Here is a 27,395-nt window from a genome sequence, read left to right on the forward strand (position 1 = left end):
TCTTGCGATCTCAGAACTCGCGCCTATAGGTTCATTCCCCGCCCACAACGGCCTCCGTCGCGCTCTCCGCATTTGTGAAATCACAGAACTAATGCACATTGTACTGGGCTATTGGAGTTGATTGACTAGGACCGACGATCTGTATGTTTGGCCTACTCAATAGATGGAAGTTGCACTGCTAATGGAAATTTGTTCCTTAGGCTCCTGTCTCGAAGTAACGACCCGTTTTGCTCTCAAAATACTGTCTACCGTCAACACCGAGTTCTGCACCTTTTCATTCTCTCTTTCAGTCTTGTGCTGAAGCTCGATGGTTAGGAACCATTTTCCTTTGCACTGGGAGAGTTGTCGGCTCCCGTCCAGGATATATCCCGGAGGGAAGACAATGTCAGCTCGGAGATGGATGTACATGCCACCAGAGGCGGCATTTCCGTGGAGGATAGCGGTATCTTCCGCCCCTTTGCTGAAGGTGAATTAACCTCATGGTGCTGAATTGGATTATTTACAAATTGGCGACTCTCGGAGGCAGGCGCTCGAGCTGTTGAACCCCCGAAATTGATCACTCCTCCACTTCCTTTCCCCATCTCTCGAACTCCGCTCCATCCTTCTCCTCTCCGCATCGCCTTACACACCAAACCCTCATGCCCCAGAACCGGGGTTCGGCTGACAGGTGGATCTGTATGACGACGGAATCCAAGTCTGCAACAGAGCGATGCAATCTACTCACATTCCTTCAACGCGATGACTTTTGCATTTGATTCAGCGACTTGAAACCCCGCTCCCTCGCAATGGGCAAACTACCAACACGATGGGCTATAGATTTCCATTCTAGACAACGGGGAATGGGACAATACGTCTCCAAGAAACGTCACATGCATAAGACGGTGTTTTCCTCCGCTTTCCTCCAGGACAGTGGGGTATCTACGCTCAGGCGCCCCATTCCGTTGTAAAGCGACTGCTACAAGCGTACATCCCCGTAGCGGGGATTACAAGACCCACACCTTTTCCCTGTCTACCTTTCTACACCAATCTGTCAAAATCCCAACTAAGCGACGGAATGAAATCAGGAGGGGATGTTGTATGAGGTTGTATGCGAAGGAGGCTTCGTAGGGTGCACCTTCCCGTCTCAGTCTAGCTATCAGCTCAAACGAGGCAATTTCTCCCCTTGTGCCCCCTCCTCGCCTCGACATCGGACATCGGTGTTCCCGTCTCATGTTGGGTGTGATGGACGTGTTCTGTTTTGACTCTTTCTTCTCCACCCACGTTTATGTCCGCCGCGTCCAACCCTCGTTTCATCATTCTACCTCGCTACCCACTCCAACGGCGTCAAACCCTGATTCAAGACGCTACTCAACCGTCGTGCAACCATCGATGCAGGTGAGTCATAGCGCTCGCGAGAGATGTTTGTCGTCAGTGGGTGGAAGTTGGGATGTATTGTGGTAGGGAATTTTGGGTGATGTCGGGTCACCGTTTGGCGATATCGAGCGGTTTAGCTGCGGTGGTGATTGGTGTGCCTCGAACGAGCGGTCGGGTCCAGATGCCGCATGTCGTTGGGATCTTTCGACGGGGGTAGTGGACGTGCAGTTGGTTGTCTCCATCAACTAACATTTTCTCGCTGTCGACGTCTGCCACGTATACAGCCAGTTCTTCTCCCACCACAACGCCCTTCAACCGCAACAACCCCTTTCGGCCAATCTCAACAATCACCCGTTCAGCGGACGGGGAGGGAGAGTGTCCAAAAGGCGAGGAGGAGAAGGATTGGCAGATGAAGAGAAGGGTGGAGGGTCAGACGGGGGAAGAGTGACAGAAAGTGAGCGGGCGTTTTTATGTTATCAATCAGTCGTATTGACAATCTGATCAGTTGTTTACTTCGGCTCTCTGTCCATTCGGACAGCTATTGAATGAACTTGTATTGGGCACTATTTTACTGTAGAAGTGCGGTGACCGTTCTCTCGTGAAGCTACAGTAACGGTATACTATGGGGAACATTGAGGGAGATTTATGTATCTCAATTATATTACTATTAATTCTTGTTCTGAGGATGTTACAGACTACATCAAATTGAGGTTTTTGGGAAGAAGTGGCCCAGTGATGGGGAAGATATTATGCTAATGACTCGAGGGCAAGATGGGGGAATGGTCAGGTGGACTTTCAGTGAAGCACACAACCAGACAAGTGTTTCTCACATTGAATTCCAAAAAAAAAGGGTATCTACAAGATATCTGCTTCAATTCCTCTTCCCAATATTTGCAACACATTCCTTCAATTCATCAATCACCTCCTTCAACCCCTCCATGCTCTTTTGTAACCCCCCCACCTTCTTTTCTAACCCACAAATCTTCTCCATCAATACCTCATTCATTTCAACCATCTTCTTCATGGATTCCTCCATACCACCCACCTCCTTTAATTTCCTTCTGGCCATCCTCAAATGCTCCTCTCCGGCCTTGGAGCTCTCTGCTTTTATATTCTCTTCCCTCATCTTCTCTTTTTTAGGCCCCTCCTCTTTCTTATCTCCACCCTTTCCTTTTGATGATCCCTCCTCTAATTTCCCCTTCTTCAGTCTCCTCCTCTTGCTCACACGGACTTCTATGTTGGTAAAGGAGCACTTTCTTTTGTTCTTGGCGCAATGTTCACAGGCGTAACCTGGCCTCGTCGGGTCACATATGCGATGGTTTCTGTCGCATTGAGAACATGATGGGTCATCTGTAAAAAATTGAGAATTCAATATTTCCAATGATTGAATAGTGACTCACTTTTTGCCCCCTCCTTCTCCTCCATCTCATCTCTGGATCTCTTCTTTCTCTTGTCCTTTTCTTTATTCCCCTCTACCTCCTTTTCCTTCTCTACATCAAACATCTCCTCGTCCTCATCATCAGCCCTCACCACCCTGCGCTTATACCTGAGGCGCTTGAATTTTCTGCGGTATTCATGATCGGTCTCGTTATCATCTTCTTCCGCCTCTCCGATCCGATCCTTTTCTTCTTCGTTTACTTCCCCTTCCTCCTCCTCATTCCCATCTTCCTTCTTCTGCTTACCATTCTCCTCTTCCCCGCTGTCTCTCTTATCTTCTTCACCTTTATTCCCCTCCTGCTCCTCAACCCCCTCGGTAGATGATGACTCCTCTGACTGCGTGTCGTCTCTTAATTCATCATGGCGCGTCTGATTACCCACTGCAGAAGCCTGTGCTACAGTGTCAGGAAAGGCCTATAGATCACGACATAACATATCACTTACACGTTGGAAATTTCTGAGGTATTCGTCCACGGATTTCTCTGATTTTGTGATTCTTGCATCCTGTGACATTTAACCGTCAATTCACATCGGCCTGCTACATTATGATCGAACATAAGTACCTTCTCCGCATCCCGACAGCTTTGGTCTTGAGCTTGGTGTGAGGCGAGAAACGGTTTTTCATCGTCCTGGGTTTCCTTAATGAAGAACATTATTTTCGGTGTGTCAGAACGTCGTGAGGAACTCACCTGCTTCAGTGGCACATTGGCCCGCTCGCTTTCAAGTTCGGCCACCTTCTCTCGAAGTTGGCCATTAACCAAGTCCAGCTCCTCGAGACGGGTTTCTGTGTTTTCCTGTCTGCTGGTCAATATCCGGCTTGGGTCGCGTCAACTTCAAGAGATTACCTTTTCTTGTTTCAACTCCTCGAGCTTTTTCTGAGCTGCGTCCAGGTCTCTGGTGAGGATATCGACCATCCTCGTGATGGTCACGACATTGACCGGAACTGTATCCATGGGAAAGACGGGAAAGGTAGTGGTGTCGGTCCGAGTCAGCAATTATAGAAGTGGCTTCAATAGGGTCGAGGTGCTAAGCGCTAGCGCCCACAGGTATCTACAAGTCCAGAATTTTAGTATGAGCAGTATTGAAGCAAAGGTCGGGTAGAACGCTACGTCGTTGATAAAAGAGTCAAAAATTATGTTTTCAAAGACCGAAGTAAGTGTTTGAGGGAATTTGTGTGGACATCGTCTTGCACAACCATCAAAGACGTCGGACTTTGAAACTCACAATGAGCACCGCTCAGGCCGAGGCTGCTGTCCACACGCAAGCCAAGATCGATCTTCGATGTTCCTTGAAGAAAGCTTTGTCCTGGTCTCTATTGAAACTAGAAACCCTCTCCCTGGCGGATATGCGTCAGACAAAATTCCCCGTCCCTTCCCAATCCCTTCCTCGCCCTCTCCTCAATACCTCACGCAATAATCCTCGCAACCTTCCTATCTGTTTGCGGGGCGTTCCAGGTGGTAGACCATCAACTTTGCCGAATTGAGCAAAGACTCAGCCCGAATTGACGCCAAGAGATGGCTCCCTTGTTCGTGTATGCGCCCATTCCTCCGTGTCCGACCCCTCTACCATATAAAGGACCGATCCATCATTGAGCTTTTCCTCATACTGCTCATCGCATCCATCTGACCTGGGCGGATGTTCACCGGTCTGCTATTTGCGCACGGATAGATTGCGGGGCGGGAGAGGGTGCTGGAGTTGGAGGACCTTGGAGGGACTCGATCTCGGGGGCGAAGGGCGCCCTTCGGTGGCTTGCCTTCTGTGACCGACGCATCCACTTCCGCCACATCCATTCCTCCACCGCCGTCCCATCTCCCCCTCGCTATCAACAAACACGCAACACGCCTCCTTCCCCCGCTTTCTCCTAGACTCGGACGGACGCATCTACTGTGCTTCTGGCCCTTTTCGCTCATTCATGCTCAACGTCCATGACTTGAGCTCCTCATCTGCACCTGCAGCTGCTAGGTCGCCTGCTCCATGAATAACGCCAGGACCGTCACGTTTCTGACTTTCGTCGTGGATTTCCAAAGCAACGCCAAAGTATCTTTGCTACTCTAAAATTTCGTGGGGAACTGGCAACATCGTCTCGATCTCAAGACTGAGGGGGAGATGCAGGATGAGCATGCAAGGTATGGAAAGCTTCCTATAGACCGTCGCGTGGATCTTATATCAACCCAAATTCGCCATGTGTAGATCGACACGTGCCATCGTCTAGCAAGAACACGGTGTATCATCTGTAGTTCATTCATCATGGCCTACCGCGATCCGACAGATACAAACACGAAAGATTCATCTCAAGATTGGGTTGGCCTCTTGTAAGTTGGTTTTAGACATAGCTGACGATGACTTACTCATGTTCTCCTTGCTTCTCTTCGTAGTTTCACCGCCAGAGTCGAGCCACTGAGGGCAAACGGCAGAGAGGGTGAAACTTCAAGGCATTGGAGGGACTATGTTTGTTATGAAGAACTACGACGTAAACGAGGGGCGGGGATGGCTATGCGTGCATTGGTGAGTAATACTTCTTTAAAGGCTCAGACTTGCACCAATAACTATCGTATATAGGGCTTTCCCCTTGCTTTTACTCCGCCGGGGTGCAATTGACGCGATGACCATAAATTCCCCGTTTTTCTCGGTCAACTGAGCGGGCGTAGCCTTCCCCTCTGCCATTTAGGCAAGTACATCCACCCACCACTCGCTATTACCTTCAACGAACACACTACCAGATCCGCTAGTCCGCTTCCTCATCTACCTGCCTTGAAACTGCGTGCATCTGATCTATGCTATCGCATACGGCTCACTGAAGCGTTGACGGTTCGCGTGTATGCAAGGCTATCATTCAAGCTATTACAGCCGTCCACCGGCAGGTAGTAAGTGATCGATATCTTCGTGCTCGTGTGAAACTTGGCAAGTGTTCTTGTTGGACATTCCGTCAACGTTGGATTTCAGGCCCTCCATAGGCATACATTCTTCTACGTTGTTTTGCAGAACACTCCATGTATAGGTAGTTATTGAAATATACAACAAAGTCTGCGTAATATCGATACTGGTACCAAAAAGGAAGCGGGTGGGAAATGAAATGGAAAAGGGGTTGGTGAACGCGACATATACTCTGCGTCCAACAAGACAACTGGAGCAGGCGTTGTCGTTGGTTGTAGGACGGGCAGGGGTTAGGGGGTGGTATGGGGAGCAACGGGAAGAGCAGACAGAGGCCATTTCACGTAGTAACAAGCGGGGCGACAAGACTCTGATCGGTGAGAATCACATCCCCCGACGAGGAGTTCGCGGGTCAGATCTAGCGGAAGGGAACGGTCGAATAATCAACAGTTGGGCGCAAACGATCAGACGGCGGATGGGTGAGAGGTTTGATTACGGCCAGTCAAGCAATGATGCTTGAATCTATCATGGAATTACATAGGCGGCTTTCAACCTCCTTGAAGTTGGTGAGCCGTTGCTCCAATGAAAGGTGGACGAGTGGCTGGGTTGGGAGGAAGTGAACTTGTAAACGTCTGTAGTCGTACGTCACCAAACGGAAACGGAGCTGAGAGGGTGATGAGGGTACCACCATGCGCGGCATTTCCGTGGAGGATAGCCGTATCCTCCGCCCCTTCCCTGGGGATGAACTAACCTCACGCCGCTGAACTGGCTTCTCTCCAAATTGGCGACCCTCCGAGGCAGGCGTTCGAGTTGTCGAACCCCCTCGCTACCTACTCCAAGGGCCTTAACGCGCATAACAAAGACGCGACTCAACCGGCGTACAACCCTCGATGCTGGGGAATCACGGCGCTCGTGAGGGATGATTGTTGTCTGGTGGATGTTGGGATGTACGTTGGTAGGGAGTTTTGGGAGACATTGGTTCAACGTTTGGCGGTATTGAGCCGCGTAACTAAGGCGATGGTTGGTGTGCCTCGAACGAAAGGTGGGGTGGGGTGCGGATGCCGCAGGATGTTGGGATCTTTGGACAGGTGTAGTGGACGTGCTGTTAGGTTTGTCTCCGTCGACCAGCATGCCCCGCTGTCGACGTCTTCCACGTCTACAGTCAGTTCTTCTTCAGCATCGCAACCCCAGAAGTCAGAAGAAGTGGGTCTCGCTTGACGTTCCGGAACCTGGGCAGCAAATAAAGGCCGTGAGCCGGGCAATGCTCAACGGGATGCAAGGCAGCAACTGGCGAGGGCATCCACAGATGCTGGAGACGACAGAAGGGAGAAAGGCACGGACGGGAATGAAGGACTAACAAGGGCGACGACTTACAAGAAGTGTCCGTAATGCTGCTCCGACTGCAAGCCTCAATCTCTCGACGTTGGTTGTACGCGGCTGCGACTTATCAGCCTGAAGCTGTCCTGGATTGTGCACGAGTCGTTAGGCTGGGCATCATCAGCGAGGGCCCCACCACTGCAAAATAAGCAGGGTTTGAGGCACGTGCATGAAACGTTGTGGTTGCAATAATGTCCAGGCTATTCGGTATAAGAAGTAGTGAGAGGCATTGGCCCAGCAGGAGCAATTTCCAGGCTATTCAATACACCGCCATTTGTGCAAAATGCTGATGGCATCTGGCATGAATCTCCGCTTGACAGATTACTGATGGAGGTTGCCCCGGCATGGATGGCAGGTGTGTCGGAGCTTGAGGCATAAATGTTAGAGCCAGCGGCTCGACACCTGACCCACAGGTTTACAACTCTCCTCAGGAAGACCTGTACCGCCAATTTTCTTCAAGCAACGAAATGATGTACTTGAGATACAAATTATTCATAAGAAGATAATAAAATGATACACTGAGCACTTCCAAGCTCCCACAGGTAGAAAAAACATGGAATCTTGAGCTCAACATAAAAAGGCCTGTGCGAGAAACTCTCCAAAATTTCCCCAAGTCGTTTAAACTCCGCGCTATGTTTGGTTATTTCCAGACTTCAACCAGAACCAAACTCACCTTCTTCTCCACCACAACCGTCTCTCGCCCAGTTGCTCGCTCGCTCCCCTCCTCGTTTTCATCTCGCTACCCGGTGGTCTGCGCCCCATGTAATCTCCCTCATGTTGTTCCGTTGGTTTTCCTTGTTACCCACCCGTGCGCCTGTGCGCGGTCGCCACCTGTCATTGTTCTGGGCTTTTGTTCCCGCCCATTGCCCCTTTGTAGTTCCTCCCCGACAAATGCCCACTTGCTGATACTGACTCTCCCGGACAGGTTCGCTTTCGCATTGTGCCACGTAGCGGCAGCCACATTAGATGCCCTATCACCAAAACCCCAGCTTGGCTCCTCAGCCAAAGACCACGTCTCTCCATCCCCCCTCCGCTGTCCGCCTTCCTCTCATTCAATGAGCCAGAGGCTCCGCTTTGACATGCCTTGTTTGTGGTTGTGCATTCGGCAGACAGCGCAAAGGGTGGTCAGTTGGGGGAATGTTTTTTGAATGGATGGGCAGACACAGGTAGTAATTGGAGCTGCCTCATTTCTCACATCCTTCTGTGCACCCTATACCTTTGGCACCCTATACCTTTGTATCATGCAGCCTGTTTATAGTCCTTGCTTATGAAAATATAATGAACTTCATCCTCCTCCTTGCCTCTTGTATTATGGACTAAATAAGAACATGAACACCTATAAATATGACCAGGGAGAAATATTGAAAATATAGAGGATTTATGTAGGCTGGGCTGCCAGCTGGTCCCCAGCTGCCCCAGACAGGTTGTGCCGAGATCGACCTGGTGACATGCTGCTATTAGTCGGATTTCAATCATGGTGTGGACTCGGATCATTATTGCCTGACAGGTGGTGAAAGGTGCCACCCAGGGTTTGATTCTCAGGTTTTTCTCACATGCCTGTCATTTGGCGGTGTAGAGGAAGCGCTGAATCGCCGCTGATGACTTGTGCCAATTACGAACCCCGTTAAGTCCGAAGAAGGCTGCGTTGATGAATCCTTGGGTTGGAGAGTCCATCTGAGAATAAGATCCACTACCATCGCGTGACTGAAACTTGGTTTGAACAAATGAGTGGGTCAGGCGATGTGTGAAGCAAAAGAGCCAAAACAAAGCTAGTTGAACGACTTGTGTTACAAAGATAGACAGCGCTACTGCTGTGCGCAGGTGACCTGGCCCCAAGGACAACTGTGGGATCAGTGTTGCACAGCCGACCCCAGGGACATAGCGCGCTTGTAATATTGTATCTTCTTCAATCCCAACTTCCATCTCCTCGTCGAATCCTCGTTCGCAATGTTTAACCAACCCAAAGTAACTTCAACCAAACCAATCAGTACTACAACTAAGGACCGGTCCCCAAACATGACCGGCGGCGGTAGCGCCAATCGTCTTGGTGCTGCTCCGTCCATTTCGATGGCGCCGACGTCTTCGAACATCAACGCGGCGGACACTGAAGTTGTCGGTGCGAGTCCTTCTGCGGCCAACTTGCTGAACATGATCGATGGCGCCAATCGTCTTGGCGTCGGCGTCATTGAGATGCCAGATAGGGCAGCGGCTTCGAACATCAATGTAGCGGATACCGAAATGACAGTTCCAAGTGAGATACTTTCTATCCCATGTGCAGGCTTCTGCCCATTACATTAACATCAATGCTTATAATAATTAAAGCTCATCATCCTTTGCAACCACAAGAGCTCAACAGCTCCTTTCAACAACCATTCTCTCCCTTGATTGGTTTGCTTTCACTTAGATCTCTCCGTTATATTGATAATAACTAAAATTCAGAACCCATCAATTCTAACGCACCTACACCTCCACCCATTCCCCCCATTGTTGTTGGAGGAGCAACATCAACCAGTAAATACTTTTCTAATTCTTGTTTAGACTGTCAAGCTGAGGGCACCTTGTAGATTTCTCATCAAATCTTCAAGTAGGCACTATGAACAATATTGAGAATGTTGGAAATGTGAGTATGGGCAGTAATCAAGGTTTGTTCATCCTCCAGTCTCTTTTCAAAAGATATTAATCCATACTTTATAGGTGTTCTCGTTCAAACTGTCAACTAAGGTGTGTAATACATATACCATCACTGTAAATTGAATACATTTATATATGTATTATAGTGGTGGACTTGGGTATAAGATTCACACTGAAGACAATCAAGGATGAACAACTGGGTATTCCAAGTTTAAATTCTAATTGAACACCAAAGTTAACCTCATCCTTTTTACAGCTCAGAAGATTGATCAGTGGCTTTCCCCCCCTAGAATGTTAGGGAACTATAATACAGCATGTGAAATTCTCAGGAATCAGCCAGATTCTACCTGCTTATGGTTTCTGAATGGAGAGAAGTTTTTGGAGTGGTTGGAAAAGCCTGGCTTTCTCTGGGTTATAGGAAAATGTAAGTTGGCTAATGCTCTGCAGAAATTTGGAATACATACTGACACTTGGATTATTTAGCTGGATGTGGTAAAACCATTTTGAGGTGGGCATTCTAAAATCAATTCATTACAATGGATTGATAGAATACATATTTAGCTCCTCTATAATTAGTCATCTCTCCAAGAAATCTCTTGCAACTGCTTATTTCTTTTTTGATGGTAGGGACTCACAGACAGAGCTTCAGCTACACCATAAGATGATCCGATCACTTATCTGGCAACTCTCACTCAAATGTGGGCAAGGTGTGCTAGAAGTCTTGGTCAATCTGTATAACCACTGTGGCAAAGGTCACTATGACCCATCTCTTGACTGCCTTGAGAATACTCTTCAGACAATTCTTGATGGCTTTTACTCAGTTTTCATTGTTCTTGATGCTCTTGATGAGTGTGCAGAAAGAGAAAAGGTGCTTGACTGGATTCAGACTATTATCTTGCAAAGGAATAATCATCTTGAGCTGCACTTGATATTTACTAGCCGGCCAGAAAAGGAGATCATTGAAAGGTTACAGCCTCTTGATTTATGCTGCATTGACTTGGTTGAGGAATCTGGGAATTATGACATTGCAGCCTACCTGGATTATCAGCTTCAAAATGACTTGAGTACACAGAAATGGGATCTAGATACTCAACATGAGATCAAATCAACATTAATGGAGAAAGCAGATGGAATGTATGTTTTCATAATGGATTTAAATGATATAATGGGTGCTAAACCACTTTTAGGTTTCACTGGGTTACACTGCAGCTGAATGAGCTCAAAAAGTGTCCAACAAAGAATGCTGTAAAAAAGCAGCTTACCATTCTGCCTCAAGGTCTGCAAAAGACTTATGACCAAATGTTGCTGAGAATTGATGAGCAATATCACACTTATGCAAAAGTATTCCTGCTTTGGTTATCTTTTGCTGTTCGTCCAATGACACTGGAAGAACTAGCTGAAACTTCTACTGTTGATCTCACATTTGATGATGGACCAGAGTACAACTCTGAAGAAAAAATCTGGGATAAAAGAGATGTATTGAAGATGTGTTCTAGTTTTGTCATTGAATCAAAAGGTATGGTGCAGAAAGGTACCATATTGAAATATATACTCACACGCAAATAGGTGTGATCAAACTGGCTCACTTCTCTGTCAAGGAATATCTCACTTCTCAGCATTTACATAAACATCACAAGGAGCAAGTTGCATGCTTTGCCTTGAGCAAGCAGACTGCCCACTCAACAATATCTCAGATCTGTCTGGCATACCTTTTGCAATTTGATACACCTGAGCCTTTGGATAAAAATCTGACTGAATCTTCTCCTCTGGCAGAGTATGCAGCAAAACACTGGATATTCCATGCTAAGTCAAGTGACTATGATGAATCTGAGTCCTCTTCTTTGTTTGAATTGATGAAAAAGCTTCTGGCATCCAATAAATATGCTTTTTCCAGATGGATTCAAATTTATGATGTTGATGATGCTGTTGAGAAGCACTGGATAAATAGGAACCAATTTAACAATGCTAAGCCTCTCTATTATGCATCAATAGCTGGCTTGACCAAGATTTCATGCCATCTACTGGAGCAAGGGGCAGATGCTAACTCAGAGGGTGGATTTTATGGAACTGCACTACAAGCTGCATCATGTAAATGTCATGAGACACTTGTGAATCTATTGATAAAAAATGGTGCAAATGTAAATATGCAGGGGGGATATTATGGAAATGCACTTTTAGCAGCATCAAAGCAAGGACATACAGAGATTGTTATGTTGCTGATAGAAAAGGGGGCAGATATAAATGCACAGGGAGAACATTATGGTAATGCACTTGTGGCAGCAGCATCTGGAGGTCACAATGCAATTGTAAATCTGCTGATAGATGAAGGGGCAGATGTGAATGCTGAGGCAGAAATCTATGGAAATGCACTTTCAGCAGCATCAAAGCATGGTCATATAGAAACTGTCATACTGCTGATGGAAAAGGGGGCAGATATAAATGCACAGGGAGGTGATTATGGTAATGCACTTGTGGCAGCAGCATCTGGAGGTCACAATGCAATTGTAAATCTGCTAATAGACGAAGGGGCAGATGTGAATGCTGAGGCAAAATCTATGGAAATGCACTTTCAGCAGCATCAGAGCAGGGTCATATAGAAACTGTCATACTGCTGATGGAAAAGGGGGCAGATATAAATGCACAGGGAGGTCATTATAGTAATGCACTTGTGGCAGCAGCATCTGAAGGTCACAATGCAATTGTAAATCTGCTAATAGATGAAGGGGCAGATGTCAATGCTGAGGCAAACATCTATGGAAATGCACTTTCAGCAGCATCAGAGTGGGGTCATATAGAAACTGTCATACTGCTGATGGAAAGGGGGGCAGATATAAATGGACAGGGAGGTGATTATAGTAATGCACTTGTGGCAGCAGCATCTGGAGGTCACAACACAATTGTAGATCTGCTGATGGACAAACAAGCAGATGTGAATGCTGAGGCAAAAAATTATGGAAATGCACTTGCAGCAGCATTACAACAGAGTCATATAGAAACTGTTTTATGGCTGATGGAAAAGGGGTCAGATGTACATGCCCCAGGTGGACATCATAATAATGCATTTGTAGCAGCAGGATCTTAAGGCTGCAAACAAATTGTAAAGCTACTGACAGATTCAGGGGCTAATCTGAATGTTCATTTAGAAATTCATGCAAATGTACTTTCAGCGGCATCAGAGAGAGGTCATACAGATGTGATATTTCTGATGGAAAAGAGGCTTATGTAAATATACAGAAGGACATCATGGGGTATTGACTCAACAACACTCAGTAGCCTACATCGGTGGTGGGAGCTGATGTGCATGTAATCATAGGTGTCTATATATGTTATAGCTGTTGTACTACATATCCAGTTTATGTTGTTTATCTACTTAGTATTTGATTTGAATAATGTTGTGCAAACAATTCTAATTTAGCAAACAAAGATTTCTACAAGGTTTGGCTGATACATTTCACTTGAGACAGGTTCTTGGGACAAAGGTACGTCCATAATCGTATACACATGTACAATGAAAACAATTAGGCATGCATAAAATGTTGATCAACCTAATTCAATAATGCTGGAGAGGTTCTCATTGTTGACCTTTTGTAATCAATATTGAAGGCTATAAAAGTTACTCCTTTTCAATTCCACATTCACAATAAGTTGAAATTTGAGAATTTCAAGGAGGTTGGGCTCACAGTAGCCATTTTTTGGTTCATTTTTCACTTTGTTTTTGATGTTCTATGTCTACAAAAATGGAATAAAAAATGGCTACCATGAGCACCCCTATTGTTTCTCTCTCCACCACAGAGAGTGAATATGTTGCTATCACCCATGCTACAAAGGAGGGCCTCTGGATTCAGTCCCTCCTCTCACAGCTCTTTCCTGGGAGGCTTGATCCCACCACTCTTTTCTCAGACAATCAAAGATCACCAGTACCACACACATACCAAGCACATCAACATATGATTTCATTTTATTTGCCATGTCATCAAAAATGGTTACATTCAACTTATCTACTGTCCTACTGATGACATGGTCACCAACACGCTCACCAAAGCCCTTCCATCCACTAAGGTCAAGTACTTTGTGTCTCAGCTTGGACTTTTTGTGCCTTGAGGGAGAGTGTTGGAATATGCAAGGTCACGATGTCCTCACAACTTGCACCCTGTCCTCCATAACTTTGGAGAAATTCCTCTACTAACATTTATTTCCCCTTACTCACATGTTGCTTATATTTCATATTCCCTATCACTCTCAGTAAATAGCAAAGGTCCCGAAATTGTCACAAAATGGTCAGTGAAAATGAATGATTGACTACCTGTCAACTTATCAATGTTCTAAAAACTGTTCACTGACTTAACAGTCATTGTTGAAGTCAGTTGATGGTCATGTGAAGGTCACATCAAAGTCATTCATGAGAACGGTCAGCATGCTGTCAAACATTGGTCATTGGCTAGTCACTCCATTGAAATAGTAAAAAAAACATGTATTTGACATAGTAAAGATTATATATGGTACATTGATCTCTTTGTAAGGGAATTAGCAGGCTGTTCTACCTAACAAACAGGAGGAGACAGTTCATCAAGAGAAGATGGAGGCCTTTTGTCAAGAGAGGAGGCCATTTGTTGAGGGAGGGAGGAGGCTATTCATCGAGGGAGGGAGGAGACCATTCTTTGAGGGAGGGAGAAGACCGTTAGTCAAGGGAGGGAGGGGGCCATTCTACCTAACACACAGGAGGAGGCCATTTGTCTTGCATTTGTCGAGGGACCGTCCGTTGAGGGAGGCCATTCGTTGAGGGATGGGGGAGACCATTTGTTGAAGGCAGAGGGAAGCCGTTTGTCAGGAGGAAGCCATTCATCAGGAGGAGGCCTTTGGTCAGGAGGAGGCCTTTCATCAGGAGGAGGCCATTCGTCAGGATGAGGCCGTTTGTCAAGAGAGGCCATTCATCAGAGAAGGGAGAAGACCATTTGTCAAGAGAGGAGACTGTTCATCAAGGGAGGTAGAAAGCCATTCAATGAGGGGAAACTCTTCATCAAAAGATGCTGATACAGATGAAAGCATTTCACCTGTATAAAATTCGATTTTAATGATTTTACCAATAGAAGTCATCTCTAAGAAATACACTACATACAATTGCAATGATACAAAGAGTCAATGAGCATACCCGGCTCAGTTGGCTAAAAGTGCAAATGTGTGGAATCGGAAACTAGGACAAAGGCTTTGGAACTGGCAGCAGTACACGTTGTGACATTATACTTTGATCCTATCTAAGATTCACCTACCATGAAATAGAGCACAAAGAGGTTCTAGAGTAAACACCCAATGCAGGGAGAAGAATTGCATTACTACCAAGGGTTTAGAAACACATAATGGATTTATTGTGGAAACTCATACTTATACAAGAACTACAGAAAGACGACATGAATGCCTAGTGGCATGTCCAGAACATCAAGAAACTAAAAACTACAACTAAGTATTAAATGTACAAAGACTTAGCATGGCTTGTGGCCATTCAGAAAGTCATGTATGGCAATCCCTGTATATGCATCAAAAGTACAAACATGGAAAAAGACACATTCCATTATATGAAATATAATAAGAACCCCCTGACAATTAAGAGAGAGATTTGAAAACATCCTCGGAGTGTCTTCTGACCTCTGTAATGAAGAGATGAGCCAAGACAAGGCATTTTAATTAAAAACTCAGAAACAACGAAATACCAAAGGCTATTGGCAACACGTATGCATGCACATCAGTGCATCAGGAAACATTAATCATTATATGATGCCATCTGTCAAATTGGTAACCAGGCCATAGAAAAGAAACAGGCAGGATCATGCCAAGCTAAGAATAGCTACACCAGCTAACTCTGTGTATGCATCAAACACTGATGCGTTTGAAAATGAAAGACATGACACTACAAAATCTGTAGTGTTCACAGAGATAGACTACAAAATATACCACACATTCATTAAATTTCATATTTGTAATTCAGACTGAAGTATCCTGCATTAAAAACACATGTAAAACATAGATAGAGGTTTCTGGAGCATATAAGGAGTGTGCCGGCAGGTCAAAAAGGAAGCAATCACCCCCCCCTGTTGACCAGCTAGTTGCATTCCAAGCAGGAACTTAGGAGGTGGACAGTTGTAATCAATTTAAGGAGATTTCTTTGTGGTCAGATAAGTACAGTGTGAACAAAGCCAGCATGCTTGGGAGTCAACTTACTTGGAGACTTGAATAAGAGGTTTCTCAAAAGACTGGATCAGGACCGGAAAAGACTAAGACTGTGGTCTTTTCCAGTCTTTGGACCAGTCTTGGTCCAAACTGGTTACAACCAGTTCAAGACCGGTTTTTCAACTAAATATGCAATAAAATTCACAATTCTGCATCGGTAAGCTTATTGACATTCTTCGTAGCTTCTAAACGAGTGCAAGAACGTTAAATTACGTTGAGAATTGATGTATATACAAAAATACTAAGGTACATCTGCAATTTCAACAAAATATTTTACAGTTTTGTATGTATCTTTGTCAGTTTCTGGCCTAAAAATATGATCTTAGGTGTGTTTTGATTGTAGGTACAAAAGACCAGTCTTAACCGACAAGACCGGTCCACGTTAACCGGTCTTTTTGCGGTCTTGTGATCTCAAATCTGAAAGACCAAGACTGCAGGTCCGGTCTTTTGCAGTCTTGGTCCGGTCCAGTTGCAGTCTTTTTGCAGTCTTGGGACTGGACTTCCAAGCACTAGGAACTACACATAGGTATGACTAGCATATGACTGAGCTATGACTACAAGAAAAACGGTCTGTGATTCCATAAAAATGCATGACCTTTTACTCACTATCTCAAGACTTTTTATTGACCTTGTCTGACTCTGCTTTTTGCTGAGTATCACTTGTGATATATACATTGCACGCATTCTCGTGCCTTTAGTTATTCTGTAGAAGGATTCACCTGTAGTATACGCTATCTACGTCTAGCTAATCTTACATGTAAAGTAGTCGGTGATGGAAAGAAGTCCTTCGGTTGATGCCGGGAATCTCACCTAGGTGCGGATTCTCGCCGATTTTGTCCGCCATCCAACCGCCGTCGAGCCGGTTTTCACTGGGAGTGAATAGTGACTCCTCCCTCACAGCCACGAGTACGTAAGCGAAGACCGTTGCATGCATACTGCGCATGTTCAAAAATTAGCTTCCTCAACGACCACGACCTATCTAGACTTCAAAATTCCACTAGAAACGACACTTAACGAATTCTTTATATATACATGCCTCAGATATACAACCGTATCCCAACACCTCCCACTGTGACGGAGAGACACCGCTCGTCGTCGGTCTCCTCTGCCTCCTCATCGTCGAGCTCGTCGTCTTTGTCGGACACACCACGGCCAACGGACGTTGATGACTCTATTGTCCTCTCGGATTTAGTACGCACTGGGGAGGCGTCGAGGCTGCGACGGCGCGGTGCTATGCGTCTTGACCATGGACATCATAATGCCTTGGGCTCCACATACACTGCTCCCCGCGAAACCAGTCCAGCACCATGGGATTCAGACGACGAGCCGGGAGTCGTGACGTATCCCCACCGACAACGCCGGTTCTCGTCCTCTCGAAGGCGAAGGCACGAGGAAGAGGAGAGTGAAGTTGAAGAGTACCGGTACACCCTCGTTTGCGGCGCTGAGATCCAACAAAGTGGCGAAGAGGACCCTTGTGAGCCATGGACGCCATCCATCTTCCCCATCCTGCCCGCCACCTCGTCTTCAACCCCCAAAATACCCACACGGCGAAAGACGAACGGGTGCGGCGCCATTATCCACCTGCGCGCTGCCCCCCGTCCAAGAGTGCACATGTGGGCCGCGCGGACCCCCGCCTCAAGCTGCGTCGTCCCCTTGGAAGCACACTATTTCGACAACACCGAGGAAGCCGCGAAGTTTGAGCGCAGTTCTTGCGGCTGTGTCAAGGAGGGCGTGGGATGCGCGGTGTGTGGTAATCCGTTGGGGACGAGGTATATCCCGTGTAGGATGGCTGCGAGTGGGATGTACTCCCCTGGGCATAAGCATTATACTTCGTCCCTACAGGCCCCGTGGCCGAGCGATGCGCAAGGGTTTCCGCTGGGTCCTGAAGGCCCGCGGTACTGGCATCCGACACCCTCTTCTTCGAAGTCGGCGTTTCAAGTGCATTCTTTCTTTTCAAGTGCTGTTACTTCGTACCCTGAGTACAACCTCCCACCAAAAGGCGCTTCGGAAGTGCCATCCACTATCAGCATGCAGGAACCTTCGACGATATACTTTGACCGACACATCACATCTTCTCCATCCTCGTTCGAGTCATCGAGCTCCACTTTCCGGGACCGGGAGTCCAGTTTCCCAATGCGGAGTCAAGAGTCCGGCGTGCAGCCTACAACAAGTTCGAGCTCAACGAGCTTTTATCAACAAACTACCCCTCCCACCTTTTACCAGCAACAAATCCTAACTGCCTGGGACCGGGAGAGGGAAGAAACGAGGAGGCCTACTCCTGGGGCTGCGGCTGGTAGGAGACGGAGGGAGACGTGGAATGGGTTCGAGAATGAGAATGATCAGGAACAAGATACGGATGTGGGTGTGTGGGGTGTGTGGGGCGGCGGGATGGGGAGTGCTTCGATGAGTGCTGCTGGTGGGGGTGGGTGGATGGGGATTGATGAGGAGGATTTGCAGTGGCGCGGGGAGGGTGTTGGTGGTGGTGAGGAAGAGGAAGAGGGGGCGGATAAGGGTGAGGGTGGGGAGGGGATGTGGCTTGAGCGATGAATGTGAACGATGGACGTTGATTTTTGGACGCTGATTTTCCTGGTTTTGCTTCCCTTCCTCCATTCCGCCATGTTTCCTGCATTTTTTTTCGTTTGATCCTACAGCATCCATCTCATCCCACCCCATTCCATCCCATTTCATCTAATATGTTTTCATTATTTAACGACACACGATTTCTAGTACGACCTTTCACGACACGTTCTCTTGTTACATCATATGATTCACGCATACTCTACATTTCCTACTGTCCATGTCATACTATAATTGCAGCATACATACATCAAATTTCCATCTTGTTCTCATATTTCTCTCCTCCTCGCATTCCTTACTTTGATGTCCGGTTATGTACTTGGGTAGTAGTGAAAAAGTTGAAGGACGTTGTAATGGACTATAATTTGATAAATTTATTTCAGTGCTTTTCCGGCTTGAATATTTGAATTCTGTGCCAGACCACCACCAGCCCAAACTTTCTCGCATTTCAATTATAGATCTCGAGCATCCCCTTCTGTCGCCCGACAGCCAACGATTTTACAATGAAAGGTATTGACTACTCCGAGTCGTGAGTCGTCGCCCGCCAATGTTTCAACACCTGCACTTCAGGCAGCGGGAGCTCCCAGCCAAGTGTCCGTGCAGGTAGGAACGACCAAACTGTCGACCTCCGCTCGTACGGAGTGCTTTGGCAATGGCCACCTTCTTCTTCGGATCATGATGCATGATGGGCATCGCAATCGCGCGCCTGAAGTCAATCACTTTCGAAGTTCGATGGCGCCATGAATGCTGCGTCAACCGAGTTTGACATCTTGAACTTATAATTACTCAACGACATCAATATCTTTGCGCTCTCAGCCCCGATTCAATGACTGGAACGCCCTCCGGCGAACTCAAGGACCCTCATCTTGAAGATGCTGTTCTTTCCTCTAAAGCTAACGACACCAACTCTCCTCCTGAATACCTTGAAGCGGAAGCAACGAAAAGGACAAGCATGTGGAGCAAATTGAGTTTCTCAGGCGCCAATGCCAATGAATCCAATGAAACACAGAGGGGAATGCAGAGTCGGCACCTTACCATGATTGGTATCTTCCAAACGTCTTGGAACGCCGCTATCAGCTAACATAGACCAGCTATAGGAGGAACGATCGGAACGGGTATCTTTCTCAGCGCAGGATCGGTGCGTGATGGTTCTAGTATCGCCGCCTCTACCACTGCGAGTTGCTCATCCTATCCATCCCTAGGCGATTGCATTGGCGGGACCAGGGAGCGCCCTCCTTTCATATTTCGTCGTGGGTGTGTTCGTGTACACTGTTGTCATAACGCTGTAAGTCGCTTCTGTATGATCGCAGTACCCATTGGAAGTTTATATACAGGGGTGAGATGTCTTCGATGTTTCCGGTTTCTGGTGCTTTTGCCGTTTTTGGAACGAGGTTTGTTTCTCCGGCTTTGGGGTTTACCTTGGGTGGGTTTTCTTGCGCGCTTCGTTTGGTTTAATCCATCCAATGTTCTGTCTTGATAGGGTGGAATTATTGGCTGCAATGGTGAAGAGTTGATGTGTTGTTCATATCGCATTAATCTATCTAATACGTCCCGTCTTTTCAGGAGTCTTTCAATTCGTAAGGCGCCTACTTCAACTCAAGCGATACGGCCTCTGAGTATTTTTGTAGCGAGTGAATTGACAGCAGCAGCCGTGATCCTTGGATATTGGTCGCCCCTTCTTCAACCATGGCATTGGGCCATTATCATCATTGTACCAATATTTTTTCTTCAACTAATCCATGTCCGAGTCTATGGTATCTTCTTTTCCGAATTGACTCCATACATACTAATTCGTCACGTTACAGGCGAATCCGAATATTGGCTCTCAATGATCAAAGTAGTGATGATAATACTCTTCATCATCGTCGGCCTTATCTACGACTGGGGTGGCATCAAACATCATCCAGGTCCTGTAAGTTCTCCTCTCCAACAAACATCCACACCCGAGATCAACGGGAATTTTTTCTGCATCAGGGTCTCTCCAATTTCCACGACGGCCAAGCGTTCATCGGCGGCTTCTCCGCCTTCGCCCAAACCTTCGTCTTCGCATTCTACTCCTTTGGCGGGATTGAACTAGTAGCCATCGCCGCTGGGGAGTCTGCCAAACCCTACAAGTCAGTTCCCAAAGCTATCAAAGCCACGTTCTTCCGAATCGTTATTTTCTACATCCTCACCATTCTCACAATTGGGTTGTGTATCAATCATGGGGATGATTCACTCCTCACAGCGGCTTCAGGCAAGTCGATTTATAATAAATGATTTCTATACACGGCCTCTGACCTGGGCGCGGAAACTGCAGACTCTGACGTTGCGGCCTCCCCTATAACTGTAGTATTCAAACGTGCAGGCTTCAGAGCAGCCACGCATGTCGTCAACGCGGTGCTTCTTACCGCCGTTCTATCAGCGACGAATTCGTGCTTCTTCGCTAGCTCTCGGATGTTGTTGTCACTCGCACGCTCTGGACACGCACCCAGAATTTTTGGGCGGGTAAATAAGCGTGGGGTACCCGTTCCAGCTCTTTTGTAGGTATCAGTTATTCAAGTTCTCAGGGTCTGACATGAGATTATGGTATTCCTTTTTTTATTTCTAGAATGTCCCTCACCCTTTCGTGCTTAACGTTCCTAACGACGATTTGGGGCGAGGGGGTTGTATTTTTGTGGTTGCTCAACGTCACTGGGATATCTGCGCTACTGGTCTGGACGAGCATTGGTGTCATCTCCTTGCGGTTTCGAGAAGCGTATAAAGCCCAAGGATTGGACCTTGCTGATTTGCCTTACCGACAACCGCTGTATCCGCTCCTTCCGGTAGGTGTTATTGTATTGGGGGCGTTGATGTTTATCGCACAAGGGTACGCTGCCGTGCGGCAGCAGCCGTTTGACCCCAAGGTGGGGTATTTCATTTATTAATCCCTGAATTCTCTCTCAATGAAATTTCGATAGAACGTAGTTGCCACCTATATCGGCGTCGCCCTGTATATCATCCTGTATGCTGGGTACTCGGCATACGAACGGTTCTACATCGGGAAGAAACAACATTTTGTCGGGAAGCTCAATGTAGATTTTGAAACGTCTGCAGTTTGGAAACCGGGAGAGGGAGCAGCTATTCTTGAGAGGGGCCGTAAGGAACGGGGGCATCGATTGTTGTCTGATTCACGTTCGATGAAGAAGAGGTGGTATGATACCTGGGTGGCATTTAGGAGGCATGCATAGTGGTGAATTTCATTAGACTACCGCAACATGTCGACATATGTAGTACATGACAAGAATCGTCATCGACTGTAACCTCCTAATAATCCAGGAGGGTTTTAAGCTATTTTAAACTCATCGCGCAGAGGGACAATCCTTGGCATCAACACGCCAGTGTGGTCCCAATGACGAACACCCTGGCGGAAGACGCGTGCTGCAGATAGAACATGCGTGGTCGTGTGATCAAGTGATCGACCGGTTTGTCAAGTTTCTCAATTATGCTCGATTCTCAGTACCTCTCACTGGTGGAGCTGTTACATGTGGACGAGATACATACTCATCAGTGAGTTCCTTCCGAGCTATGTTGCTGATTTTGTACGGGGTTTGACAGGGTAATAGGCCCCTGACGGTAATCCAACGATTTTGGGACATTGAACGAAAGGGAGTCAAGGATACGTGAAGAAACGTTCAATGAATCGAGTGGACCGAGAACAGCCGAGAACTCGGGAGTCGTCATCTATTTTAGTGTTTACATCTGTTAGATCGGGTGCCCAAGGGTTTCGAAGCCAAATAAAGGTTTTTTTTTCGGACAACATCAGCTCTGGGCCAATGTACAGCTACGGCCGACGGCCTTAAGTATCGATTCTACAATTTCTTCAAGCCTTTTCTCGATGCTTTGCAAGGCGAGAAACCCGGCAAAAATGCGATTGAATATGGTCCTGCCAGTACAACGTTTCATCTAATCGAGCGGCAGCACCACCCCACCCCGCTAGTTACGTGTCTGTGAGTCTTTTTTCGCTCCTTGAGTCCTTGGCTTTTCTGAATCGCTAAAATCTCATAGCAGAAGTGGGATTTGTATTTTCCCCACTCCGATCCCGATCAACCTTCCGGCCCATCATATATTCCGCGGCTCTGGATACGGGCGTTGCAAAGATTGGAAACTGAATGTGCACCGAGCGGACCCCTGCAAACTCGAGAGCGAACGAGATCTGAAGCTGAAGAATCATTCTCAATCGGACTTTTCAGGATAGGATCTGCGCCCATAATTCACTTCGCTCCAACTTCGTTCCCAAAGTGGCATCACTAAGATCCGCCATAGACTAGGGGCTCTGCAGTAAATGGATCGCATCTGCTGACGCCCCGCTATTCGCACAGATTCTCAAATCCATATATATCCACCAGTTCACGTCACGGTAACTTGGCATGCCAAATCCGGTGCCAAGAGGAATCATCCATATGCAACTTTTGAGAACGACGTGGTGCAGCTTATCATGCTGCTACACACTACCGGTCAAGCTTTCAAGTATATAACTATGCGTCGCACGCTCGCTCCCATCAGGTCTTCTCCCCCGACCTTCCCAGCGTGCAATCATGAGTTCTTTCCCTGTGGAGAAGAAGGAGGACAACGCTCTTGCCCCTGTCGCCTCCATCGACGATGAAAAACTAGGCCACCGAACCGAGAGCGGCGAGGACCATAGCATCATCGAAGGCTCCGAAGGTGTCACTCAGCATGACCTGGATACACTGAGGCACGTTGCCGATCGTCTCCCCTACACAGCATGGTTGGTCGTCATCGTTGAGTTCGCTGAACGGTCAGTTTTCATTACATTGGTCGTTCCAAGTCACTTACTGTACATTCCTAACACAGTTGGACCTACTACGGTACTACGAATATCTTCAACAACTATATTCGTGCTCCCTTGCCTCGCTTTTCGACTACTGGCGCGGTTATTGCTGCTGATCGCGCTGAAGGCATCGCTGGCGCTCTCGGTAAAGGCCAGCAGATCTCTTTCTCCATCAGTAAGCCTTTCGTCACCCTCTTTTTTGCCCTTGACTAAAATAATGGACCTCAGGGACTGTGAGTTCAATGAGCAATCCACGACATTCATATCTCTTATCAGACATTAGTTCAACAGCTTCTTCGTCTATGTCACCCCCTTCCTCGGCGGTATCATCGCAGATACGATGTGGGGACGCTACACCACGATTTTGGTCTTTTCGATCGTTTGTTTGTTCGTATACCTTCCATTCCTCCGGCCCATCCTTTATCCTAATTTCCCATATTGAAGAATTGGCCACGTCATTCTTGTTGCCTCCGCCTCTCCTGCTTCTCTTGCCCACCCTGACACCGCAATGGGGTTGCTGATCTTGTCGATTGTTGTCATCGTGAGTAACCTACACTTGAACACACACCTTCTGACAGCTGACTCCATTTGCAGGGCGTTGGAGCAGGTGCTATCAAGGCCAATGTCTCGCCCATGATCGCAGAACAATATACGGGGAAACTCCGTAAAGGTTGGGTTGTTTCTGATGCAGCTCTCACCCCCCACTCACAAAGAATCATCAGTCACCCTGCCTTCCGGAGAAACGGTCATTATGTCCCCTGCAGTTACGATCCAGAGCATATATCTCTGTACGTGAGCCTACCTCATCGGGGTCGTCTGATATACTAACGTCAAAACAGGGTTCTACGCTGCGATCAATTTCGGCTCGTGCGGTGCCATCTCCGCATCCTTCGTAGCACGAGATCACGGTTACTGGGTTGCTTATCTCATCCCAACTGGTATCTTCTGCTTGGTGCCCCTTGCCCTCATCGCTGGAAAGAAGAACTATGTGATTACCCCACCCCGCGGCTCTATCCTTCTCGAGGTTTGTGATCATGCATAAAACGTCATCGAATGGTACTGACAGGTGGCATGCAGACTGTTCGCGTTATTGGTATGGCCCTGGGTCCTCGATGGTCAATCAACCCTCTCCGTACCATAAGGGCAATCAAGGCAAAAGATTTTTGGGACCCTGCCAAACCAAGTTAGTGCGATTCCTTAAAGATTGCAACGCCTATTGACGAGCTTGATCCCAAGGTTATTATGAAGAAGGCAAAGTTCCTACGAAAATCACTTGGGATGACGAGTTCGTTGGCGAAGTCTCACGTACTCTCAATGCATGCAACGTCTTTTTATTCTTCCCCTTTTTCTGGCTCTGTGAGTGGTCAAGTCCTTTATATCAACATCGTCCTTGCTAACATTTAAGTCAGGCTATTCCCAGATTGACGGAAATCTCGGAACGGTTGCTGCCGGAATGACACTGAATGGTAGTCCCAACGATCTCATTCAGTACGCTCTTTCGTGGTGTGATGGAATACGCAGTGCTCACGTGTTTGATGTAGAAATCTGAACCCAATCAGCATTATCATTATGATTCCTATCTTCGACAAAATCATCTACCCACTCCTAAGGAAGAGAGGTATCAACTTCACGCCTATCAAACGCATCTACGCAGGATTCCTTGTCGCTGGTCTCGGTGGGTGCCACTTTCAATTCAGACGAAGTCGATGTGCTTACTGCCTCCACTCAAGCCATGGTCTACTCCGCCGTCTTGCAGGTCTACATCAACAAAACTTCCCCATGTCACGATAACGAGCCCTCAGCGTGTACCAAGGCAGATGGTACACCAAACCCTTCCCCACTCAATGTTTGGATCGTCTCCGGACCATACATCTTGGTTGGTCTCTCCGAGATCTTCGCGTCCATTACCTCTTTGGAGTACGCCTTCACCAAGGTGAGTTTTTGTCCACCAGTCCCCGGAAATGCTTGCTGATGTTGTTTGACCCATTCTAGGCACCAAAACGCATGAGGTCTGTCGTCATGGCGTTCTCACAATTCCAAACCGCCCTTTCCTCCGCCCTCAACTTTGCCCTCGTCGCAGTTAACGTCGAGCAGAAGTTTGTGTGGCTCTTTGGTTCATTCGCCGTGACGGCTTGGATAGTTGGTACGATTTTCTTCTTTACTTTCCGGGATCTCGATAGGCGGGAATTGGAGCTCAATGCCATTGGGCAAGGAAATCGTAAAGGGTTTGCTGGAGAAAAGGAAGCGACGACTTAATGGGCTACGTTCTTTGATTCTTGTACTTGATATTCACGACGAAATGCATGGAATTCTGAAAATGGGAGCAGTCCGACTTCGCGTTCAAATCCCGTGATCAGGTAGTCAAATAACGAATGTGGATGGTTGCATAAAGCCGGAGAAACAACAAATACATGCTGCACAGGTACAATGTACATATCAGAAACAGTATACAAGTCGACGCCTAGCGTCGGAGGAGCAAAAGTGACATAGTTAGAATACCCGCAAGTGCACCGCCCAAACCCGTCACAGTCCACTTGGTGTAGTCACCAAAGTGGCTCTGGGTAAGGTGAGGATCCACGAAAGTCACACCACGAATTGAGTAAAGCACGATGCCGGTGATGAAGCCAATGATAGAGTAGGCGAGGAAGACAATGGGAAGAGACATGACGAGCGTTCTCCTCTGCAAAGGAAAGGAAAGACTTCAGTTCAAATCACCAGCTCAAGCCACCTGCTGAGACGTACCGTGATGACCAACCCCTCACCGCCTAAATGGGAAATTGTGTCCATATCGGCCTTATGCCTGAAGATAGCAACCAACGTTGACGCCATCGAGAACGAGGCGAAGAGGATCGCCACAAATCCCGCAATACGCGCAATGCTATCCAACCCTGGTAAAGAAAGGAAGGTCACAGATGCACTCAAGACAATCGCAGCCTTCCCATCAGATTTAGGACCGATACGAGAAAGATGTGATGAACAGACTCACCACCAAGCAGGTGCATGCCCCGATGACGAGGGCAGGACCAGCATTACGCATCCCACTCTCTTCGTCGATTCGAGAGTTCCGCGAACGTTCCAGGAACAGGTAAGGTACGCCCAAGCAGATGCAAGAGACGACAAAGTCGAGGATAACTCGACGGAAGGGCCTGCTTCTGGTTGGGAGTTGAAGTCGGCCACCGCTCACGTCCTTGGGTAGGGGCTTGTTGGGGCGGAAGTAGGTCTGGCGCCAACGAGCTTAACGACGTGTAAGACACCGCTACATCGTGAGATAAGTGAAACTGGTGCTTACCGACTCTGAGAAGGATCCTCGAAACAATACGCGTTTGTATTCCAAGGTCGTCATGCTTATCTGAGAAGGCAAAGTCAACCTCTATATAGATAGGATACGAGGAGAACCCACCAGTATTGAAAGAACGAAGCAACGTCATAAGCTCTTGACATTCGTCTTGGCTGAAAGGCGATGGGATGGCCCGGTGTGAGGGAAGGAGTCGATCTACGGCGGAGTATTAGTGTTGAACAAAGCAAACTTGATAAACACACCAGTCCAAGCCCACGTCAACACGTCCATAGCTTCGGACCTAGCCTTGGCTGGAAGTGCAGTATGTGCTGGGTGAGCCTCCATGAACGACCAATACCTGAACTCCATATCGAGCTCTTGTGTTGAAAGTCAAAGTCAACGTCAATTTAGAACACAAGGGGCTTGGGAAGGACTCACGGTCTTCTTCGACGACCTTCTTCCCTTTGCCGATCGCCGTCTTGTCCGAAGTAACGGTACGAGCATGATGATCTACCCAACTCTTCAAAGGGACAAAACCCTTCTTCGCAGTACCAGCATCCCTCAACCACAGCTCCTGATGAGCGATGCCGGAAGGCGTGGGTGTGCTGCTGTTCTCAAAGTACTCCGTGATCGCATTGAGCAACTTGTCCACCCGCAGATTGATGTCAGTGGTGATACGGCGCGTAGGATGGACGTAGTAGAATGTACCATCGGGAAGATGGTATTCGAGCCAACCTAATTCATGCAGCCTAGGTGCGTTCAAGGAGGTGGCGTGAGATGGGCTTTGAGGCGAGACTTCGAGATAACCTCGGGAGGAGGCCAAGTACGATCTATGTTTTG

The 27,395-nt window shown here is 47.4% G+C and overlaps 9 protein-coding genes across 9 annotated transcripts; 6 read left to right on the top strand and 3 right to left on the bottom strand.

Moving 5' to 3' along the window:
• The first annotated feature begins 5 nt into the window (after positions 1–5).
• LACBIDRAFT_291931 (uncharacterized protein) lies at positions 6–914 on the top strand. The gene is made up of 3 exons (XM_001873688.1): positions 6–141; positions 201–466; positions 523–914. Exons 2-3 carry the CDS (start codon positions 308–310, stop codon positions 679–681), a joined length of 318 nt encoding a protein of 105 aa, XP_001873723.1. The 5' UTR covers positions 6–141; positions 201–307; the 3' UTR covers positions 682–914.
• Positions 915–1,353: 439 nt separating this feature from the next.
• Positions 1,354–1,766, top strand: LACBIDRAFT_301973 (uncharacterized protein; the record flags this gene model as incomplete). Its single annotated transcript, XM_001873689.1, has 1 exon — positions 1,354–1,766. The coding sequence occupies exon 1, from the start codon at positions 1,542–1,544 to the stop codon at positions 1,764–1,766; it is 225 nt and encodes a 74-aa protein (XP_001873724.1). The 5' UTR covers positions 1,354–1,541.
• Positions 1,767–2,224: 458 nt separating this feature from the next.
• LACBIDRAFT_301974 (uncharacterized protein) lies at positions 2,225–3,743 on the bottom strand (the record flags this gene model as incomplete). Its single annotated transcript, XM_001874339.1, has 6 exons — positions 2,225–2,703; positions 2,754–3,180; positions 3,235–3,294; positions 3,354–3,428; positions 3,480–3,584; positions 3,636–3,743. The coding sequence occupies 6 exons, from the start codon at positions 3,741–3,743 to the stop codon at positions 2,225–2,227; spliced, it is 1,254 nt and encodes a 417-aa protein (XP_001874374.1).
• Positions 3,744–5,037: 1,294 nt separating this feature from the next.
• On the top strand, positions 5,038–6,879 carry LACBIDRAFT_321408 (uncharacterized protein; the record flags this gene model as incomplete). The annotated part of the gene is made up of 10 exons (XM_001873690.1): positions 5,038–5,102; positions 5,166–5,295; positions 5,350–5,378; positions 5,591–5,654; positions 5,789–6,038; positions 6,112–6,227; positions 6,300–6,301; positions 6,621–6,685; positions 6,750–6,770; positions 6,824–6,879. 10 exons carry the CDS (start codon positions 5,038–5,040, stop codon positions 6,877–6,879), a joined length of 798 nt encoding a protein of 265 aa, XP_001873725.1.
• A 1,398-nt stretch (positions 6,880–8,277) lies between these two features.
• On the bottom strand, positions 8,278–8,532 carry LACBIDRAFT_301977 (uncharacterized protein; the record flags this gene model as incomplete). The annotated part of the gene is made up of 1 exon (XM_001874340.1): positions 8,278–8,532. One exon carries the CDS (start codon positions 8,530–8,532, stop codon positions 8,278–8,280), a length of 255 nt encoding a protein of 84 aa, XP_001874375.1.
• An 8,391-nt stretch (positions 8,533–16,923) lies between these two features.
• Positions 16,924–18,438, top strand: LACBIDRAFT_301979 (uncharacterized protein; the record flags this gene model as incomplete). The annotated part of the gene is made up of 1 exon (XM_001873691.1): positions 16,924–18,438. One exon carries the CDS (start codon positions 16,924–16,926, stop codon positions 18,436–18,438), a length of 1,515 nt encoding a protein of 504 aa, XP_001873726.1.
• Positions 18,439–19,294: 856 nt separating this feature from the next.
• On the top strand, positions 19,295–21,677 carry LACBIDRAFT_301980 (amino acid permease; the record flags this gene model as incomplete). The annotated part of the gene is made up of 11 exons (XM_001873692.1): positions 19,295–19,511; positions 19,560–19,606; positions 19,671–19,753; positions 19,803–19,891; positions 19,949–19,970; positions 20,032–20,222; positions 20,274–20,380; positions 20,443–20,704; positions 20,768–20,990; positions 21,059–21,353; positions 21,408–21,677. 11 exons carry the CDS (start codon positions 19,295–19,297, stop codon positions 21,675–21,677), a joined length of 1,806 nt encoding a protein of 601 aa, XP_001873727.1.
• A 1,347-nt stretch (positions 21,678–23,024) lies between these two features.
• LACBIDRAFT_301981 (peptide/h+ symporter protein) lies at positions 23,025–25,534 on the top strand (the record flags this gene model as incomplete). The annotated part of the gene is made up of 14 exons (XM_001873693.1): positions 23,025–23,245; positions 23,302–23,453; positions 23,507–23,511; positions 23,562–23,665; positions 23,723–23,819; positions 23,873–23,948; positions 24,001–24,066; positions 24,118–24,302; positions 24,356–24,461; positions 24,515–24,634; positions 24,688–24,766; positions 24,820–24,953; positions 25,009–25,211; positions 25,271–25,534. 14 exons carry the CDS (start codon positions 23,025–23,027, stop codon positions 25,532–25,534), a joined length of 1,812 nt encoding a protein of 603 aa, XP_001873728.1.
• A 111-nt stretch (positions 25,535–25,645) lies between these two features.
• LACBIDRAFT_291932 (uncharacterized protein) lies at positions 25,646–26,932 on the bottom strand. The gene is made up of 6 exons (XM_001874341.1): positions 26,819–26,932; positions 26,679–26,771; positions 26,568–26,627; positions 26,265–26,512; positions 26,021–26,212; positions 25,646–25,958 (listed from the first exon to the last, which is right to left on the bottom strand). Exons 1-6 carry the CDS (start codon positions 26,922–26,924, stop codon positions 25,740–25,742), a joined length of 918 nt encoding a protein of 305 aa, XP_001874376.1. The 5' UTR covers positions 26,925–26,932; the 3' UTR covers positions 25,646–25,739.
• Between the last annotated feature and the right edge of the window lie 463 nt (positions 26,933–27,395).

Source organism: Laccaria bicolor, genomic scaffold (assembly GCF_000143565.1).
Source record: "Laccaria bicolor S238N-H82 LACBIscaffold_1 genomic scaffold, whole genome shotgun sequence".
Classification (NCBI taxonomy): Eukaryota; Fungi; Basidiomycota; class Agaricomycetes; order Agaricales; family Hydnangiaceae; genus Laccaria; species Laccaria bicolor.